This window comes from Procambarus clarkii, chromosome 88 (assembly GCF_040958095.1).
Source record: "Procambarus clarkii isolate CNS0578487 chromosome 88, FALCON_Pclarkii_2.0, whole genome shotgun sequence".
Classification (NCBI taxonomy): domain Eukaryota; kingdom Metazoa; phylum Arthropoda; class Malacostraca; order Decapoda; family Cambaridae; genus Procambarus; species Procambarus clarkii.
Genome location: NC_091237.1, coordinates 19,784,416 through 19,804,616, shown reverse-complemented (window position 1 = coordinate 19,804,616; position 20,201 = coordinate 19,784,416). Strand labels below are relative to the sequence as shown.

Sequence of the window (20,201 nt, the reverse complement as noted above, 5' to 3'; positions counted from 1 at the left end):
AATGCTCCACATAATAATAGTTTTTACGAGAGTGATCAGGAGTCGGATCTCCAGTTTCTTGAAAACCAGTACCCTTCATAACCTAGACCAACATGTACAGTACTGTATTTACAATGTGAAGATCAAGCCTTTCACGGTTACTCAACCACTATGACAAAATCACTGATGCATTAGAATAATAATAGAATGTAGATGTGTTATACATGGACTTTGTAAAGGGATTTTATAAATGTGACCCATGGAGTGATAGCCCATGAAATAAGGTCAATAGAGTACAGTAACTGGTAAAGTAGGATGATGGATACAGTATTCAATTTTCTATCGAACAGAACAGAATAACAGTCAGTTAAATAAAATAGTCCAAGCACAGTGAGAAGCTCTGTACCTCAGAGCACAGTCCTGCTCATTGCTCACTTTTCCTTTCAAAGCAGGAGAAATTGCTAAAGTAGAGGGAATGCAGAGAACATATACACCATGCATAGACACAATAAAGCACCTAAATTATTTGAATTGTCAGAGCTCTTAAAATCTTCTCTCTAGAAAGAAGATGCGAGAGGTATCTAAAGATAACACACTCAGAAAAAGAGATTCAAAAGATGTACTGTAATTAATTTGATTGCTAAAGGCACAAATAATATATAAGAATGTAGTTTTTAATACAGTAGTTGAAGATTAAGTGTAGGAAAATTACTGTAAATGATTTAAAGTCTTCGAGTGTCTGGGTAGGTGAGAGTAGTAAGGTTTTGTGCTGGTCATTGTGCCAATAATTGAAAATATTCTTATATCAATGTAATTAGTACTGGGTCTTTCTCTTGTATTTTTTCTCTCAATGCCCATATTATTATTATGCACACTAATGAAAATTTCCTTGTAGAATTTGGGGACCTTTTAACAACTTGTTTAATAAGTGACATTCAGTATCATAGGCTATTTATTCTTCTCTAGCTAATAAAAAATATTTTATTCCAGGGAGCGAAAGCCAGCAGTGGGCCTGGCCAGGGTGGCACCAGCACCAACAACGCAGCCTCACAGAAACCCGACAACAGTGGCGGGGGAGGAGTAGATACCAATCAGCAGCAAGACAACACATCAAATAACGCTGCCACTAATAACGCCACTGTCCGTCACAACCACCACGACGCACCTCCACCATATTCAACACGGTCATCTGCTGCCGCCGCTGCTGCTGCTGCTCAAAACCACCACCATAATCACCATCATAACCACCATCACCACCACCCTAATCAGCGTCATAGCTCACGAGGGCCTCGCCGAAACCGGATGAGTATGGGGCAAAAAGTCACAGGTAAGTAATGTTTTTGTTTATTCAGGAACTAAACAAGTACCTTATATGGAACCAAAATGATATTAGAATAAATGCAAAAGATTTTAAAGTCAATAGGCCTTTTTCATATGCTAATATTTGTTGCCATCATCATGATGTTGCTTACCAATTTCATGAGGTAGGGTGGCATCAGCTTGGAAGAAATGTTAGCGATATACTGTATGGGAAAAGATCACAGATAATAAAAGAGACAACTCTTCTATTTTCCATATCTTACTACAGCAACTTAGTACATCAAATCAGCACCTGACACAATTGAGAAAAACACACCACTGCACCCCAAATTGTTTCATATAACTAGATATACAGTTCTTCCTGCAAGTTGTCATTTTAAAAATCACTTATTTATTGCCTCATAATGTACAGATTCCGTGTAGCTTTATTTCACACCACTTCTCAGGTGCTATTAACATATTGTCTTTCCTCACACAAATTATCCATCTTCTATTATTATCTATTATATAATAGATAAGACTTATCTGGCAACGTGCTTCTTTAAGCTTGAATCGACAAACACTGCATATATGAAGACATTTCGTTTTTTTTCTGCTAAATTTCTATTCACTACCATATTCAAGGGGCCTGACAGGTGAGTGGACTTGTCAGATTCGTAGTCCAGAGGTTCTGGGTTCAATCCCTGGTGAAGGCAGAAACAAATGGGCAGAGTTTTTCACCCAGAGTTCACCTAGCTCAGAGTTCAATAGGTACCTGGGAGTTACAGCTGCTGTGGGCTGCTTCCTGGGGATGTGTAACAAAAAAGAGACCTGGTCTTGGACTGGGCCGTGGGGACTCTAAGCCCCGAAATCATCTCAAGATAACCTCAAGATAAGATAACCATTATTTCCTGTGTGCAGATTTAGGAAGTAAATAAAGTTAATGGTTAAATTTTGTAGCCCAAGTCCAATTTTCTGCCATAAATTCAATAAAAAGGTCATTATAAATTAAGATAATCATTATAGGAAAGAAGTGCTTCCCTATTTGCTGCTGACATTTTAACTGATTTATAAGGACGGTTGTCTTGTAAATTTTTGAGGTTACAAAGAATTTCTAAAAATCTATTGCTCACAAAGATGCTATTAAACATTTTATCTATTGAGCCATAACATATATATTTTATAAAGTAAGGTATGGGTCAGTACATATTTCACAATTTACTTGTAAAATTTACTTTGAAATAAAGGTTATTTCCTAATTTTAGAACAAAGTTAGTAAATGCGAGATGTTATAAAATCAGTTCTAGGTTGGAGTTCTATATATGCAGACCATCATAATATCCATGGTCTGGGGCTTGCCATTCTAAACCAGTAACTATATATATTTTTGGCAGCATCACAGTTGATAACTTTAGTAGGGCACTTAACCAGTTTCTTAATGTCCCGAGTTAGTAAATTGTTTACCTGGAACCTGCAACTGTCTGTTTAGCCATGTGAAATCAAACACAAATTTGCATCTACTATATTTGAACATGTCAAATGATTAACAAATTTAAGCATTTAATCAGACCTTATCTGAAGTCGTACAATGTTTTTTTTTATATAGCTCAGCAGCAGTTCTTCTAAAATTGACTATAATGCTTTCGACTGCCCTTTAAATCCGCTTGCATAGAGGAGTATTTTATCTAAAAATACATACTGTACAAACATTCTCATTACCCTTTTCTTATTCTTAGGGGGAATATGCATCATCTGGTAGACCTAAAATGAGAGCAATACTGAAAAATTTCTACAAAAAAAATTAGCAATTGTCCTTTTATTATATTATTCACTTAGTATGAGGGATAAACAGACATTACTTCACTCCATCAGTCTTACAGCAGCAACCTTTCACTTTACCACATCACCCCTTCAGTCTTCCAATGCATCGACTTTTGCATACAAAAGCGTTATATGACAGAGTGCTGGGAGGACGGGACACCATGAGCGTAGCTCTCATCCTGTAACTACACTTAGGTACTGTAATTACACTTAGGTAATTACAAAAAAATTTCCATTGACATTTTCATTCTCCAAACACCACACAAGCTCTTCAAATTATCCATTTCTATTGTTTTATTTCTTAATTTTGTTTATATTCGTATGACAACATCGTGTCGGGTTGACATTAGCATTCCTTCATGCGGTGCTGAGAATGAGATTCGCAGAACCAATCGGTACAAGTTGAATCGTCCACGGACATAACCTGTTAACATTGACCAGACCACACACTAGAAGGTGAAGGGACGACGAAGTTTCGGTCCGTCCTGGACCAAGACAATCGACTTGAGAATGGTCCAGGACGGACTGAAACGTCGTCGTCCCTTCACCTTCTAGTGTGTGGTCTGGTCAACATTCTTCAGCCACGTTATTGTTACTTATCACCTGCATAACTTGTTAACTGGTGCAGATTGACAGAAAGATTCCAGATCCTAGCTTAAGATGAAAGACATACCCATGCACCCAAAGCATCCATGCAACAAAGTATTGGCAATATTGAATGTAATGGTCACTTTAATGTTTTAGTGTTGAATATAATATATTTTATACTAATTGCACATTATATATACATTTTAGTAAAATTATCCTTTGATTTCCAATACTTCCTAATTTGTTTTATTTGATAATTTTTAGTGTAAACTCAACTGAGTAGATAATTAGTGTTTTAAAAAGTTGCTAATTCATAATACTAATAGCTTGTATGCCATCAATTAATTAATAAATTATAAAGCGGGGAGATATTGTGATATTAATTAAGAAATAATATTATAAGAGAAAAGAGATAATTCAACCCGTTCTCGCAAATTCGTAAAGTCAATATTGACTTATTAAATAAGTGCATAGGTGACATACTAAACATAATAGATACCCTTAAAAAGCTTCATAGAAAACACCGACCTTACCTAACCTTGTTAGTATCTTAAGATAAGTATCTTATAGCTTCGTAATTACAATTGTTACTTAACCTATTATAGGTATAGGTTAAGTAATAATTGTAATTACGAAGCAATATGATGCTTATCTTAACATACTAACAAGGTTAGGTAAGGTCGGTGTTTTCTATGAAGCTTTTTAAGGGTATCTATTATGTTTAGTATATCACCTATGCACGTAGTTAATAAGTCAATATTGACTTTACGAATTTGCGAAAACGGGTTGGATAATTAAGAAGATGATATTAAGAGAAAATCATACTATGCATAGTTGCTACTGACCATTTATAAAATTTGATCATAATTACTTCATACAATATATGAATGTACTCAAGTTTCCTCTGATACTGCAATTACAGGTACTTAGTGTTGAAAGTTTTCCATGTTATTAATTATATAGTCTGATTTATTCATCTGTAATTCATATACTGTACAGTACCAGAATCTCTTATTCACCCGGTACATGAATACGGAAATTTTCAAGTGCATATAAAAGCATAGCCTGATGTGATTTTGAATTGTTTATAATATTGTTGATTATGGTTCCATATAATGTTGGTTTTGTTCCTGGCTATTGTGTTCTTAGACTACTATATTCTCATTTCCTTAGTGCTGGGCGTGTTAAGCATCATTTAGTGAAATGAAAGAACATTCAGCATACAGCAAGAAGCTTTGACAGTATTCACTTTGAAGCCATGCTTAAGACTTAAACATGGCTTCAGACACTAATTTCTATGCTTAAGACACTAGTTTTGACGATGAAGCTACAGGTTTCAAAGAGAATACTACGGTGAAGGCATTTGTTTCAAAACTGTGAATGATGGTAAAGGTACTAGGCTTATGGCTACAAGTTATGCTGAAGAGAACAGGTAAAAGTAATTATCTGGAGAAAGTGTTAAGCTAGGATGAGTATATAACACTTGGAAGGGATCTGAGGAGGAGGAGGAGGAGCTGTGTTAGGACAGAGGGAAGGAATGGTGCACATTCACTCGGACCTTTGGGTAAAGAGAACAATTCAAACCAGTTTTTATTTCTTCTCAGGTTGTTGCTGTAGCAACAACCTTTGCGACAGATGTGTATGATGCCAATAGATGGAATGAATATTTTAAGATATTTAACATTTACATTTTGGGGGGGGGGGATGATCAGTGAGGGTGGAAAAAGAGCAAAGGAAGGTAGGTATGGGTGGAACCATCTTTTACCGACAGGTTCTCTTGGTTGTTGCTCTTCATATGACAGGTTGAAATGATAATTTTGTTCAATAAAATCAGCCCATAGAGCATGGAAAATATTAAGTATGAATGGTAGCACTTTTAATATGGCTCCAATCATGTTTTTAATTATTTTTGTTTGGTATTTTTTTTTGTTAGGCATTTTGGATTTTTTTGTCGCATTTTTGTTTGGGCGTCTTATCCTCCACTCCACAAATGTTATAAAATGGCAAAATACACCAATTAATATCTTGGTAGATACTCCACTTTTGGTATAATTGTAATCAATATGAATGCTGCCCTTGTATCACACCAGAAAAGATGTACAGTACTTTAAGATTCTATGTTACGTGCGGTGGGCATCAACACATTCTCGGACTGCTATCTGGGATATCAACAATGTTAATGACTGAATTATTAGATCTGGGCTAATCTGGACTAATACGACCACCACACACAGTTGTGGACAATATATTTAGGTTTGTGTAACAGCAGGCAGTTTGTCTTCAACCTCCTGTTTTCAGAAGGCCGGATATATCAGGTGTGTGGGACACAATACCCAATGTCTGCTCCACAAGACCATCACACATTCCTGCTTGATAGGGTTCTGGGAGTTCTACTACTCCCCAAGCCTGACCTGACTCTTGATTCTCTGCTCAACAGTCGCACCCACTCATCTTTCTCATATGTTCCAATAACATCCATTCTTCAGATATTGCAAAAAACTGTTTTTGCATTATCCTTATCCTAGTTCATAGGACTTTCACGGTTTTAAATTTAACTGATAATTTTATAATTTCAAGTGTGGTTGTTAAAGTTTGTTCACGAATATAGGGTAATTTCTTAAGCACTTCTCCTTTTTCTCCCCCTAATGAAAATATGCCTTTTGCCCCATGCATAGATAAGCTAGGTGACCATGTACTCTTCAGACCAGCTTTCAATATACAATACATGCATCTTGGCTGAGTGATGCATGAAAGTACAAAATCTGACTGGTGTGTGTTTTAACACTGGTAAACTTTCCATCCCTTAGTGTAAGGGCACAAATTGAAAGAGGAAGAGATAACAAAGAGGGAAATGGTGAGTTTAAGAAGGGGGGGTGAGGCTGTATAGATTAGATTTTTGCTGGGAGAATGGTTGTTGAAAAGTTTCTAGCAAAACTGAAAACGTTGTATGTTGGCGTCGCACATTTAGAAGTCATGTGAATTGCTGGAAAGTATTAAAAGGTGTATTGTATGGGAGGGAATTACTTAACAACATTGAAATCTTTTTACAGGAAAAGCAAAGCATATATTAAAAGGGCCTTGCTACAGTAGAAAGTATCTCGGTGATCCTGTTCTAAAGACTTAAGTACTGAACTGTATATTCAAGATTAGTTATCCTCCTGTTTTAAAACCAAACTGTTTTTCAGAGATAATCCATCACTTTCAGTTTATCTTTCAAATCAGTGATTTGGCTACCACACTGTTCAATGATACATCTACTGTATACTGTAATTAAATGGGTGCTTACCATTTTTTTAAATGCCGCATAGACTATGTTTAGCATATTCAAAATGCTTGCAAGATTTTATTTAGTCTCCTTTATAAGGCAGTCTTACCCTTCTCATACCTGCCAATTTGACTGTAGTCACACTTTTGTTATAAACCTGCAGGTATGCCAGGGGAAAGGATATAGAAAATATAATGGAAGCAAATGGATAAACAGACTATGCCATGGGAATTACAACAAGAGGATTGGGGGAAATAGTAATCTAGGACAAACTCTTTGTACTAACTTAGTCATACAAGAAAAGGGTGATGAAAAGACCTAAACAGAAGTATGATGCTAACTAAAAAATGGCTAACTCAATATAATAAGGGGGCCTGACAGTTGAGTGGACAGCGCTTCGGATTCGTAGTCCTGAGGTTCCGGGTTCGATCTCCGGTGGAGGCGGAGACAAATGGGCAAAAAGTTTCTTTCACAGTGATGCCCCTGTTATCTAGCCGTAAATAGGTACTTGGATTTAGACAGCTGCTACAGGCTGCTTCCTGGGGGTGAGTAACATAAAGGAGGCCTGGTCGAGGACCGGGCCACGGGGACGCTAAGCCCCGAAATCATCTCACGATAGCCTGAAGATAATGGGGATTATTTTACTTCTGGAAAAACACCTAAATTCTGGAATACATTTGTTTAATGTATTTTCAATGAGTGTGTACAGAAATAAGAACCGATATGTTTAGTTAGCATTAACAATACCATACTTTTTAAATATTATTTTTAATATTTTTTGCTTTTTGATAAATATTCCTCTAAAAATAGTTGTATTTTTAGGAATTATTTACTGTACTTAAACTATTTAAATAATGAAATAATTAGAATGTGATGGACCAAGTTATATTACATTGTGCAGAGGCAGGCAAAACACACCCATTACTTAGGAATTTTTGTGATATTTTTTTTATGGGGGAATACTTCGTCATTTGGGAGTAAAATAATTCCTAAATCAATACAGTAGAAGTCTGGTTAGATCAGATACGAGGACGAATAGGTATCTTATTATGGACTAAAATGCTAAGTTGACGTATAAAAGTGATCATGGCTGGTGAGTGAGTAGGCTGCCTGAACAGTGTAATGTTGGCAATAGCAATGTTTCTGAAGGAAAAGAAAAAACAATAGAAAGCAAAGATTTTAAGAGATCATTGGTAGGAGAGAGAGAGAGCTCTGGTAGCAGAGAAAATGAGAGAAAAACACTGTGGCTAAAAGTTTGACGAGTTGAATCATGCGCATGACAGTAATAAATGACTTCAAAAAAGGAGGTACGATACAGTGGAACCCCTTCCAAATTCACATGAATAATCAAAATTTCAGAATAATTCTTTATTTGCTCGTTATCTCTAAATTTTCGGGGTTTTCCTTAGACAAATGCTATGCCATAATACATTTTTGCATATTTAGTCACACAAATAATATATTTACAATGTGTGGATGTAAATAATAAATTTGACAAACAAATGCTAAATATTAATTTTTTCCACTTCTTAGATCACAGGCTGATCTTTTGTAACCCATAGGCAGCAAAATGTAGTTACAGTACTGTACTATGCCATGCCATCTGTTAAACCTATGCAACCATGCAAACTGACCTCGATGTACTTCCTGACCTTGGTTCTTGGCATTCTTCAGCTAAAAACTGTAATTATACCACCAATATGTGCCCCCTCAGGCAATAATGTGTAAACCAGTAATAAACATCTTTCCAAATTCTCATAGTTAAAATGAGTTCAATGTTTTTCTGCCAATACTCTTATCACTACTGTTCTCGCTTTTGCTCTTAGGTGCCGTGGCCGGCTGCCTTTACTTTTGATGGCAGTAACAGTGCTAGTACCAGTGCCATACTCCTTAGCCACTCGTTTATCTCTTAACACTTTCGCTGCGGGATGATGTTATTGTCATCCTAACATTATCGTTGCAAGATAATGTTATTGTCGTCCTAAAATCAATACATGTAGCTCGTGGGACGATGACAATGCCTTCCAAAATTTAAATATTTGTAAAGTTTAATTTTTGTCCGATTATTATGGAACTTGTTTTAAAGTGCGCGACAATGTCTTTCCATTCTCTCTTTACCCCATGTGCCATCACTACACTGCTGCATACTCACCTAGTTGTGTTTGCAGGGGATGAGCTTTGGCTCTTTGGTCCCACCCCTCAACCATCAATCAACTAATGTACAGATTCCTGAGCCTTCTGGGCTCTTATCATGCATGGGTGGCCACCAACGCAGTGGGTGGGCGGGTGGCCAAAACCCTCGAGTCAAAACGTGCCTGTTCCAGTTGTTTTACCTCCGATATTTTTCGTTACTGCTTTTATAAACTCGAAACAACACAAAAACGATTGATATGGTGTAACAATGTTGGGAATGAATAACGACTGTAAACAATGATGAAAAGCCAGTTTTTTCACATGACGATGTACTTTATTTTATTTTATGTTATTGGTAATGTTTTTCTATATACAGTAACCTTATATGCATATAACCCTTTAGAGCATTCTATTGCGAACAATTTAAAACCAAAATGAACGACATCGCATTAAAATTGGCGCGAGAAAACTGTAGAGCATAAACATTGGAGTGTGGTTGTCTGTTCACAGGCAACACGCGGCCTACCTTGCGGTGCACTGCGGGTGGCCTGCGGGGGTGGGCAAAGTGTTAATAGCTCAGACTTCTACTGATAAGGATGTTCTTCCTACCCGTATCAGATGTTTCTTGCTACCCTTCTTGGCCAGGATGGTTATGTCTATCAAATAATTCTGTATCTAAAGAAAAGCATGTGAAATTTCTTGAGTGATAAAGAGGCCTTGTCAAACATTAGTTGCAGAGACATTTTTTTTGCAGAACTGATGCGTGGTAGGTACGTAGACATTATGTCAAATCACACCTAAGAGTAAAGCTTATGGTCAGTAGGCATGCACTCATAGTAAACATTTGAGCAGCACAGTAAAAACATCGTAAAAACATAATATATATTTATTATATAGTTCAGATTTTTACTCTTTATTTTTATATATTACTGTATATGTATTGTTTAGACATGAAAATACTGTGCGCATTTTTGCCATAAGTTTCAATAAGAAACACGTGATTTCACAAATTCTGGAAAACCAGAAAATTCACAATGATGCCTTCCAGATATATGGAATTGCACTGTATATGAAGACACACAGTGCTTACAAAGACATAATCCAAGAGCAGGTACGATGGTCCAAAGGCATATCTAATTATTGGAGATTGCAATCATGGGGAAGTAGAATAGGATAAAAGTGATGCACAAGGAAGGGGGGATGAGACACAAATATGCAATCTGAGGTAATTGACAAACTTGCTAGCATGTTTAGTAGGAAGATAAGGGATGTCCAGTGTGCACCAGCGAGACTTGACCTTGTGTTCTCTGAGAGCAGACTGGATAATAGGAAAATAGAACAATTGAGCCCTGTATGGGCAAGTGGCCAATGTGCCCTAGTCTTTGACTGCTTAATAATAATGATCTTTTATAAGGAAATAGGAGGAAAGGCTTAGTATCTAGTATCTAGCATACAGGAGAGAGGATTGTGTAAAAATTCTAGTATAATAATGCGATTATTAATTAAGTCAGCATTATGTGTAAAGAGAAATAATGAGGTTATTAAACTATAATTTTAAATTAAATCAATAATTAAAGCTAATGAATCACAAAGACCATAGATAAAGCTTAAACATAATATAGTTAATTCTTGCACACACATTTATCAGTTCCACTTCTATAGTATATATCTGTCACAGTACAAAAAATACCTCCATTCTGTGAAGTTGGAAATGGGGTAATTATTATATATACTGTACAGTGGGGCCTCAATTTACGATGATAATCCGTTTCCAGAGACGGATCGTAAGTCGAAGCTATTTTTCCCATAAGAAATAAATTCAATTGAATTAATCCGTTCCCCACCCTCCAAAATATTAACTTACAAATACAGGGTACATTTTATACTGAATACAATTTTTTTCTCTGACTACAATACAGTACATATGTTTATCTTACCTTTATGGAGGACTCTTGATGGCATATGGAAGATGGTGAGGAGGGGAGAGGAGGAGAGTTGTTACTGTTTGGAAGGAGAGTCTCCTTCCATTATAACATCAGGCAGTGAGGACGTCTCTGAGGTACACACTCTGGCACGTTTTGCCTGCATACCACTAGGACCTGCTTCTGACTCACTACTTGATTTTCTCACTAGAAATCGTTCCATTGAAGATTGTTTTTCCCTTCTTTCCAACACTTGTCTGTAGTGAGGCATCACATTGTCATTAAAAAGATCAATGCAAAGGGCTGTTACAGCTTTATCTGGGTGATTCTTTTCAACAAAACTTTGCAGTCCTTCCCATACTGCACACATTTTCTTAATTAATGAGGAAGGGACATCCTCTAATGCCGCCGTCTCCTCCTCTGAAGATTTATTGTACTGCCTAGCTAGTTCAACAACACTAGTCCCATTTTCATGTTTACATATGATCTCATGTTTTTCCTCTATGGTCATTCTTACATGTCTTTTCATATGTTGAACCTTACCACTGACTTTCTTGGGACCCATGGCGTGATATATAATAATCAGTCTTATGTTCAAAAAGCAAAAAAATCACCACAAAAACAGGATTTCTTATAGGCATGATCGTCACTAAGTGGGCAGCTCTAGTGTATTGAGGCAGGTCGGCCCACGTGACCAGGAACCACACGCTCAGTCGACCCAAACGTGTATCAACAAATATCGTTAGTCGACGACACTATCATGAGTCGGGTCACATTTTTTTATCAAATTTACATCGTAACTCAAAATTATCCTATGTCGGGGCAATCGTAAGTCGAGGTGCCACTGTATACATAAATACCAAATTTGTGGGACCAATTTTAAAGTATGTAGTACCAGTATAAAGTCCCTTGGTCTACAATCTAAAACATAAAATGAAGCAGGAATTCAGTGAAACTGAACTGTCATGGAAAAAGATATCTGTGCGAATATTACCTCGTGTAAAATTCTCAGGAAAATTGACAGGCACTGTGTAGAGTGGGTGGTACATGAACAAGGAGACACATTAAAGAACTAAATGATCACATTAGCCACAGAAGAGGAACTATCACAAGAGTCAAGCCTTTACAACTACATAGAACTTGGAAGGGATCAGGATAAGGATTCAGGACAGGACGGAGGAAAGGAATGGGGCCCAACCACTTGAACGGTCAGGGAGTGAATGCCAACCTGCATGAAGCGATACCGTCGCTCTACCATCCAGCCCAAGTGGGTACAAAAATATATTAGAAAGATTTTGATTAGTTTAATAGTTATGAACAAACGGTGCCTTTACTAATATATCCGGCAAAGTAGTCAAATTTTGTAAACTGTACTTTTAAAATCCCGTATCTCAGTAACCAAAAAACTTTCTAGTTTTTCTTATTGCAGCTTAAAGGATGTACAACATTCATACTAACATAGGTGAATTAATAAAAATCAAAGGCAATTTTGAAAGAAGAACTATATATTTTTTCTCTATTTGACGTTGCACACCCAGTGATGCCACACCCATCTCAATAATTAATAATGCCAAAACTGTTAAAGATATCACCAAGTTTCATATTTGCTTAAAAAACAGTAAGATGAAGATGAACACTGCACGATATTCACTTCTCTTTGGCCTTTGTTGATGAGGATGGGCTGTTGTCCGTGTAGTTACTCTAGTCGAGAGAGCTTCAATTATTCAGTTGTTGGATACACCAGAAAGTTTCATTTTGACCTGTTTAATTATTATTTTTGTTAGTAATGTACAGTATTATAGGCATTTTACCATTGTACTTGAGATTTGATGTAGTATTTTAAGTGGGTGTGCATAATTATAATTGGAATACAATACATGCAATGTGCTGGTGTGCCTGTTGCATTTGTAATTGTGGCAAGTACTGTATTGTATTTTAAAGTGCATCTTTGGGATAGATCACAGTTTTGGGAGCCTTAGTTAACAGCAGTCATTAATAGAAGAGTTACTGAACAGTTTGTGAACACAATGGACGTAGTTTTGTGTTATTGAATGGGTGGGTGCAGTGCCTGATTGTTGGCCAGGATGACAGTGGGCCGGCTGGCCGAGCGGACAGCACACTGGACTTGTGATCCTGTGGTCCCGGGTTCAATCCCGGGTGCCGGCGAGAAACATTGGGCAGAGTTTCTTTCACCCTATGCCCCTGTTACCTAGCAGTAAATAGGTACCTGGGAGTTAGTCAGCTGCTTCCTGGGGTGTGTGTGTGTGTGTGATGTGAAAAAAAGGAAGTAGTAATAGTAGTAGTTAGAAACTGTTGATTGACAGTTGAGAGGCGGGCCGAAAGAGCAGAGCTCAACCCCTGCAAGCACAACTAGGTGAATACAACTAGGTGAATACAGTGGTGTCCACCAGACTGGCCAACCCCGCCACTCTGCCTTTTCTGCCTCCTAGATTTTGCTTACTACTCTCGCTGGTTTAAATTACATACTGTTTTATGTCTTTAAATGTTGTTTTTAAAAGACTTAATTGTTGGGGAGAATATTTGTAGGAAGGATATACTGAAGGAGGCTACTGAGAATAAGATGCTTAAGTTCAGAATATTATAAAAACTAGTTATGCTTCTTTTGATACACAGTATTATTTTTGAGAATATTGTGACTAACGTAAAAACACCTGATCGGTTGGTAAGGTTACGCCATCCTGTTGGTAAAGTTGTCGGGAAAACTTGTGGGTGCGTGTGCTTAAGTGTCTGCTGGTCAATCTTCAGCTCTTGGGTCCAGTCTATACAGTTGTTTATTCATGCTATGGAAGAAAATGCAGAATAGAACCAGTGAAGAGCAGAGGTGCCATAGGCACAGAGAACACTGTATAAACATCAAAGGTCCACAGTTGTTCAACGTACTTCCAGTGAGTATAAGAAATATTGCCAGAACAACTGTGGACATCTTCAAGAGAAAACTAGATAGTTTTCTTCTAGGAGTGCTGGACCAACTGGGCTGTGGTGGATATGTGGACCTGTGGGCTGCTCTAAGCAACAGCCTGGTGGACCAAACTCTCCAAGTCAAGCCTGGCCTCGGGCCGGGCTTGTGGTGTAGAACTCCCAGAACCCCATCAAGCAGGTAGGTCCAGCCTCTTTGCTTTTGGAGTAACCTCTCCTCCCTAAGCTATTAGAACACTTTTTTCGTTGTAATGGGGGGAGGGGGCAGTCGATTGTAACTTTGTTGATCCCCTCAATTGGCCAAAGGATAAGAACCTAGGGATGAGGTCTGTGGCGTGTTGGATAGCAGGACCCTGTCCTCACTGTTTTGACTCGTCCCGATGTCAAGGTTTGTCTGCTCCAGATGTTACATAAATTGTGTTAATTTGGTGCTAAACACTTAATAATGGATATCTTTTGGGGAGTTTATTGCAAAAAAAAATGGTCTCCTGTAACTACCATATCTACTTTTAAATCGGTTAAATACATGTGCGCGCGCCTAGGGGAGGATGTTCACGCCTGTCAATATTGTAACAACGTTTTTTGTGGGAGGGGGTCCTTCATTCCTGTGAAGGAATTGTTACATTGCCTCATTTGATTAAGAATCTATAATAAACTACTGTAAATTAATACAAATATTGAATTTAATTTACCTGATAAATATAAGAATTCAGAAATGTAGTGTATATACATGTTAATACAGTACACACAGAAATCACAATACTGTAGTGTGATATATCAACTGAACAAATCCACAAGGGCCGTGATGAGGGTTCGAACCTACGCACGGGAACATCCTGTGCGTAGGTTCGAACCCTCATCACGGCCCTTGTGGATCTGTTCATGTTGATACAGTATGGTACTTTGATAATGTTAATAGTGATGAATTCGTATAAAGTTGAAATGCGACTAGACATGGTGGTGGAGCGTGGTGTAAGTGTGTGTAGGGGGTGAGGTAGGGGTGTACAGTAATGTACAAGTGTGCACGGGAGACGAGGTGGTGGTAGTTTACAAGTGTGTGTGGGGTGGTGGGGGGGGCCGAGGTGATGGAGCGTGGTGTACAAGTGTGTGCGGGGAGGAGGGGCTAGGTGGTGGTGTATGGGGTGTAGTGCACAAGTCTGAGCGGGGGGCGAGGTGGTGGTGTGTGGGGTGTACAGTAGTGCACAAGTGTGTGTGTGGGGTGTACAGTAGTGCACAAGTGTGTGTGTGTGTGGGGTGTACAGTAGTGCACAAGTGTGTGTGTGTGTGTGGGGGCGAGGTGGTGGTGTGTGGGGTGTACAAGTGTGAGCGAGGGGCGAGGTGGTGGTGTGTGGAGTGTACAGCAGTGTACAAGTGTGAGCGGGGGGGGGCGAGGTGGTGGGGTGTACAAGTGTGAGCGGGGGGGGGGGGGGCGAGGTGGTGGAGGCGGGTCAGTCAGTCAGTGGTAGCCCGCCTGGAAGGTGACTGTTGCTGGCGGTGCCACCCTAACCTGTTCCACCAGTACCCATCGCGCAGATGAATGACCTTTACCGAGGGCAAGACGGAGAATCTGCTTGTTGCACGCACGTCATGCACACAAACTGCGGAGTGCTAGAAGAACAATGTTAGTTTGCAACGTCAGACGCCACTAGCGTTGACTTGGGAAGAGAATGTGCAAGCCAATGACAGCCACTTCACAGGTAGTCTACGCACGCGCTTCTTGGAAAATTAAATTAAATATCTTATTCACAGAACCCAAGAGAGAGAGAGAGAGATTAGTGAATCGGAAACGCGTCAGAAACAAGTTCCTGTTTTCCAGTAGAGCCAAGGGAGTGGCGCAGCTTCCTGGAAGGTGTGGCCGGGGATGGTGGTTCATTGCTGACTTACCCTCGGGCTAGCAGAAGTTCTCCGTGTGTGACTGCCTTTCCTAACTCCATTACACAGTATTGGACGAGTGGCTTGGTTAGCGTTTTGTCTGATGGCAGGCTGCATGCAGCTAGCTGGATACAAGGTTGTGTCACAGCTGCACGACTCTTCAAATTTTTCTCCGACTCTGGTGTGAGGTTGTGGGCGAGCGTGACGTTACCGCCGGCAACGTTGACGTTTGCTCTGAAAAACTGGTTCTGGTTCCTCCCTTGCTTCAGTGTTTGGGGTGGTGCTTGTGTGCTTGGAAGGGGTGGTGGTGGTGTGGGTGCTCAGTGGGAGGGTTTGGAGACTAATTTGCTTAATACATATCTTTATAAAGCATATATAGTGGCATTGATGCAGGAGCACCATGCTGGAGATGGTCTAATATAATGCAAAAACTCAATTATTCTCTTGCCATATTGAATTTGACAATTCTTTTACAAATACTCATGAACTTTCCTAACATTTGACCCGCAGTGTCATATCATACTCCAGCACTGTATCACAACTAGGCCTTGTATAAACATTCCAGGATCACTGTAACTTGCACAAACCCGGTGAGATGCCCTTCGCTAGTCCCATTGTGAGCGACTAGCCACGAACCACGGGTCCGTTTAATTAACCAAAGCTTCCTAGCATTACATAAGTAATGAAGAAATATGACATATTTACTATATTGGTGGTGCTGTTTTAAACAAAACTATTTTTCTCTGGAATAATATAATTTTATAACGAAATTCGACGAAACTCATGCGCCGCTAACGCCATAGGAAGTCGACGATCCAAGCGACATTGTTGTGGCTTTGGGTAACTAGATGCGTCTAATTTTGTTATAAAATGATGTTATTTCAGAGTAAAAATGTTTTTCCTTGTTCTACAGTCAGCGCCAAGATTATAGTGAGTAAATGTAATATTTATTCATTATGTAATGCTAGGAAGCTTTGAGTAATTAGACCTCTAATTACCCAAAAGTAATTACGGCCTCTGCAGTAACCCAGCGAAGGCATCCTCCTCCTAAATGTAAAAACCATACAAAGGAATAACAACTTTAAAATGTTTATTGGCTTTTTAGCTTATTTTAGCGTTCACTGATTAAAGCATTAGCCGCAGAGGGTACAGTGCCCCAAGATAGATAGTCAGAGCATGGGTATCCCTTAAGGTAGATATCCTCAGCAGGGTGTATCCCTTAAGGTAGATATCCTCAGCAGGGTGTATCCCTTAAGGTAGATATCCTCAGCAGGGTGTATCCCTTAAGGTAGATATCCTCAGCAGGGTGTATCCCTTAAGGTAGATATCCTCAGCAGGGTGTGTAACAGAAGTGTACTTCTCGGCCTAACGCGAGACCAGTATTTGCGTCGTGCGCTCACAAATTCAAACATTCAAAAACAGAAATCCATTGGTGGCGCAATGTGGTCTCTGAGGCTGTGGTGGTGTTCCAGCCTCATCCACACACTCAGTGGTCTACCCGGGCATCTTTTGATGGTTCTTCACTCTGAACGTGCCCATCAGATTTCTTTTATCCGTTAAAATAAAGACGTTTGAATTCGCTCGTTTTCTTAAATTTCTTACCGTGTTTAAAGTTGACAGTGATATTTGGTAAGTGCAAGGTTGTGGAGAAGCTGAGGAAGGTTCTAGGTCACCAGGCGCCTCAGGGATCTTCCCACATTCAATCCGGTTTATCAGTGATGGAGAATTTCCAGTTTAGTTTCACTTTGAGATGACAAAGGAAGTTTCCCTGCTATTTTTAAACAACCCCTGCCTAGAATGTGGTAGTGTTCTCGAGCTTCGGTAAAGGTGGAGTTAAGCATGCAAAAGGTAGTTAACATTTGTTAAAATGTGCCATGTAGTTAAAATGTGCCTTAACATTTATAATACCGTGTGTGTGAGAGTGATTACCTAAGTGTAGTTACAGGATGAGAGCTACGCTCGTAGTGTCCCGTCTTCCCAGTACTCTTTGTCGTATAACGCTTTGAAACTACTGACGGTTTTAGCCTCCACCACCACATCACTTGTTCCAACAGTCCACCACTCTGCTTGCACAAGAAAACTATCTAATATGCACAACTAAAACTATCTAATATTTTTTTCGGCACCTTTGTTTCCTTAGCTGGAATCTGTGTCCTCTTGTTCGTAAAGTTACTGATTTCAGGAATTCTTCTTTGTCAATTTGGTCGATTCCTGTTGGTATTTTGTAAGTGGTGATCATATCACCTCTTTTTCTTCTATCTTCTAGTTTTGGCATGTTTAACGACTTGACTCTACTCCTCATAACTCTTGTTTTTTTCAGTTCCTGACGCCATTTTGTAGCATGTCGTTGTATCTTTTCCAGTTTATTGTGTGTGTAATTACAAGCTGAACTTTAATATTTTCACGGCTAGTATAGCACAAGCACTATATTAGGCCTAGGGTTGCTAGGAGAGGTTAGGTCAAGTCTTTAGGAGAGGTTATTTGTGCTTGGTTAAACAGTTCCCGGTTTGTCCAAATTCGATCATACAAAAGTCAGCTTACTGGTGGTCCATCACTACATACTGGAACTTTCCATCCAATGGTTACTGTGTGTGCGTTCCAGGGCGGCGCTCCTAGCAGTGTAGTGACGGCGCCCCCGCCTCAGTACTGCCGCGGACCTTGCCACCCATCCTGCTAACTCACTCACCTGCCTGGCTTTAGCATGCTATTTTAGTATGATTGTGAAGAGTTCACCACAGGGCACACGACCAGGTTCAGTAAGTAGCCTTGGCCGTTCACCAATGATGTCACACCTAGCCAGCCGCGTCACTATCCCCCCTCTCCCCCTTCCCCAATCCCCCATCCCCTCTCCCCCCTTCACCCCCCCCCCCCCGTCCCTTGAAAGTCGCCCCGCACCTGGATAAGGCCTATTATGCCTTACTGATATTGTGTAGTTGATTTATTTTATTCCGAGGTAACATTAGGGGGATATTATGCATGTAGATCACTTTCGTTCTAAAGCGGTCAGGCAGATGGCTCCCAGGTTGTTAGAAAATCGCGAAGGTTGTGAAGCGTGGGAATGTCAAGGTTAGCACCGGCCTGCTGATGCCAAGTTGGTGTTGTTGTTGCTGCTGCTGTTGGAGGGAGTGGTGGTGTGCTGCTGCTGCTGTTGTTGGAGGGAGTGGTGGTGTGCTGCTGCTGTTGTTGTTGGAGGGGGGAGTGGTGGTGTTCTGCTGCTGCTGCTGCTGTTGTTGGAGGGAGTGGTGGTGTGCTGCTGCTGCTGTTGTTGGAGGGAGTGGTGGTGTGCTGCTGCTGTTGTTGTTGGAGGGGGGAGTGGTGGTGTTCTGCTGCTGCTGCTGTTGGAGGGAGTGGTGGTGTGCTGCTGCTGTTGTTGTTGTTGGAGGGAGTGGTGGTGTTCTGCTGCTGTTGTTGGAGGGGGAGTGGTGGTGTGCTGCTGCTGCTGCTGTTGGAGCAGCTTTATAATTACTATTGCCCATTTTGTCAACAACACTAATGACTTACATAAATTCAACAACATTGAGTTTGTGAACTTGATTATATTGTTTAATGCCTCCATGGCCATCACCTACGGAGTGAAGCACCACACTGCTGGTTAATCACCGTCCATCTCCGTATCTGTAGCCCAAATAAATCTTCTCCCTGATCAAAGTCGACATCCTGCCTCGCCCTCTATCTACGCAGGCGCCACACAAAAACTGTAATTAACCTGCAGAACACTATCAACGTTACTATACAGTACGTCATACCTTGAAGGAAAGCTGTCCACTACATTAGCGACTATAAGAAATATTGCCGGAACAACTGTGGACATCTTCAAGAGAAAACTGGACTGTTTTCTAAGAGAAGTTCCGGATCAGCCGGGCTGTGGTGGGTATGTGAGCCTGCGGGCCGCTCCAAGCAACAGCCTGGTGGACCAAACTCTCACAAGTCAAGCCTGGCCTCGGGCCGGGCTTGGGGAGTAGAACTCCCAGAACACCATCAAGCAGGTCAAGAGGATATTATTTTTTCGTAAATTATGCCCCGGAGGGTGAGTTCATGGGGCAGGGTCACCCATCCTGTGAGTGAACACAACCATGGCGGCAAGCACAGTGCTCCTTCAAGAGGGAGAGACTTCGATGCGTTGTTCATGCTGTCACCTGTAGCTTGACGCAGTTGATACTTAACTGTCTCTAGTGAAGATACTCAAGCAAGGAATTAACATCTTACAACCCTCAAGATTGTGTTTTTTTGGCGGTTGAAACTGCGGGAACGTTTTAAGGACAACATTTTTCGTTGACAAATTCTTTGCCCTGGCTTTCCTCACTCGGTGTGGGATTTATTATACTACACCTTTCTAATGCGTCTTAGATGGGCAGTGTGTGTTAGGTAGTGATCCAGACGATGTC

At 40.0% G+C, this 20,201-nt stretch overlaps 1 protein-coding gene across 6 annotated transcripts in view; it reads left to right on the top strand.

Annotated features, from left to right (window-relative positions):
• gus (splA/ryanodine receptor domain and SOCS box containing gustavus) overlaps positions 1-20,201 on the top strand; it is a 194,972-nt gene that overhangs the window by 128,167 nt on the left and 46,604 nt on the right. For all 6 annotated transcript variants that reach the window (XM_045726771.2, XM_045726770.2, XM_045726769.2 and 3 more), the window contains one exon: positions 970-1,306. In XM_045726771.2, coding sequence (XP_045582727.2) covers positions 970-1,306 — 337 coding nt within the window. The remainder of the gene's footprint in view (positions 1-969; positions 1,307-20,201) is intronic.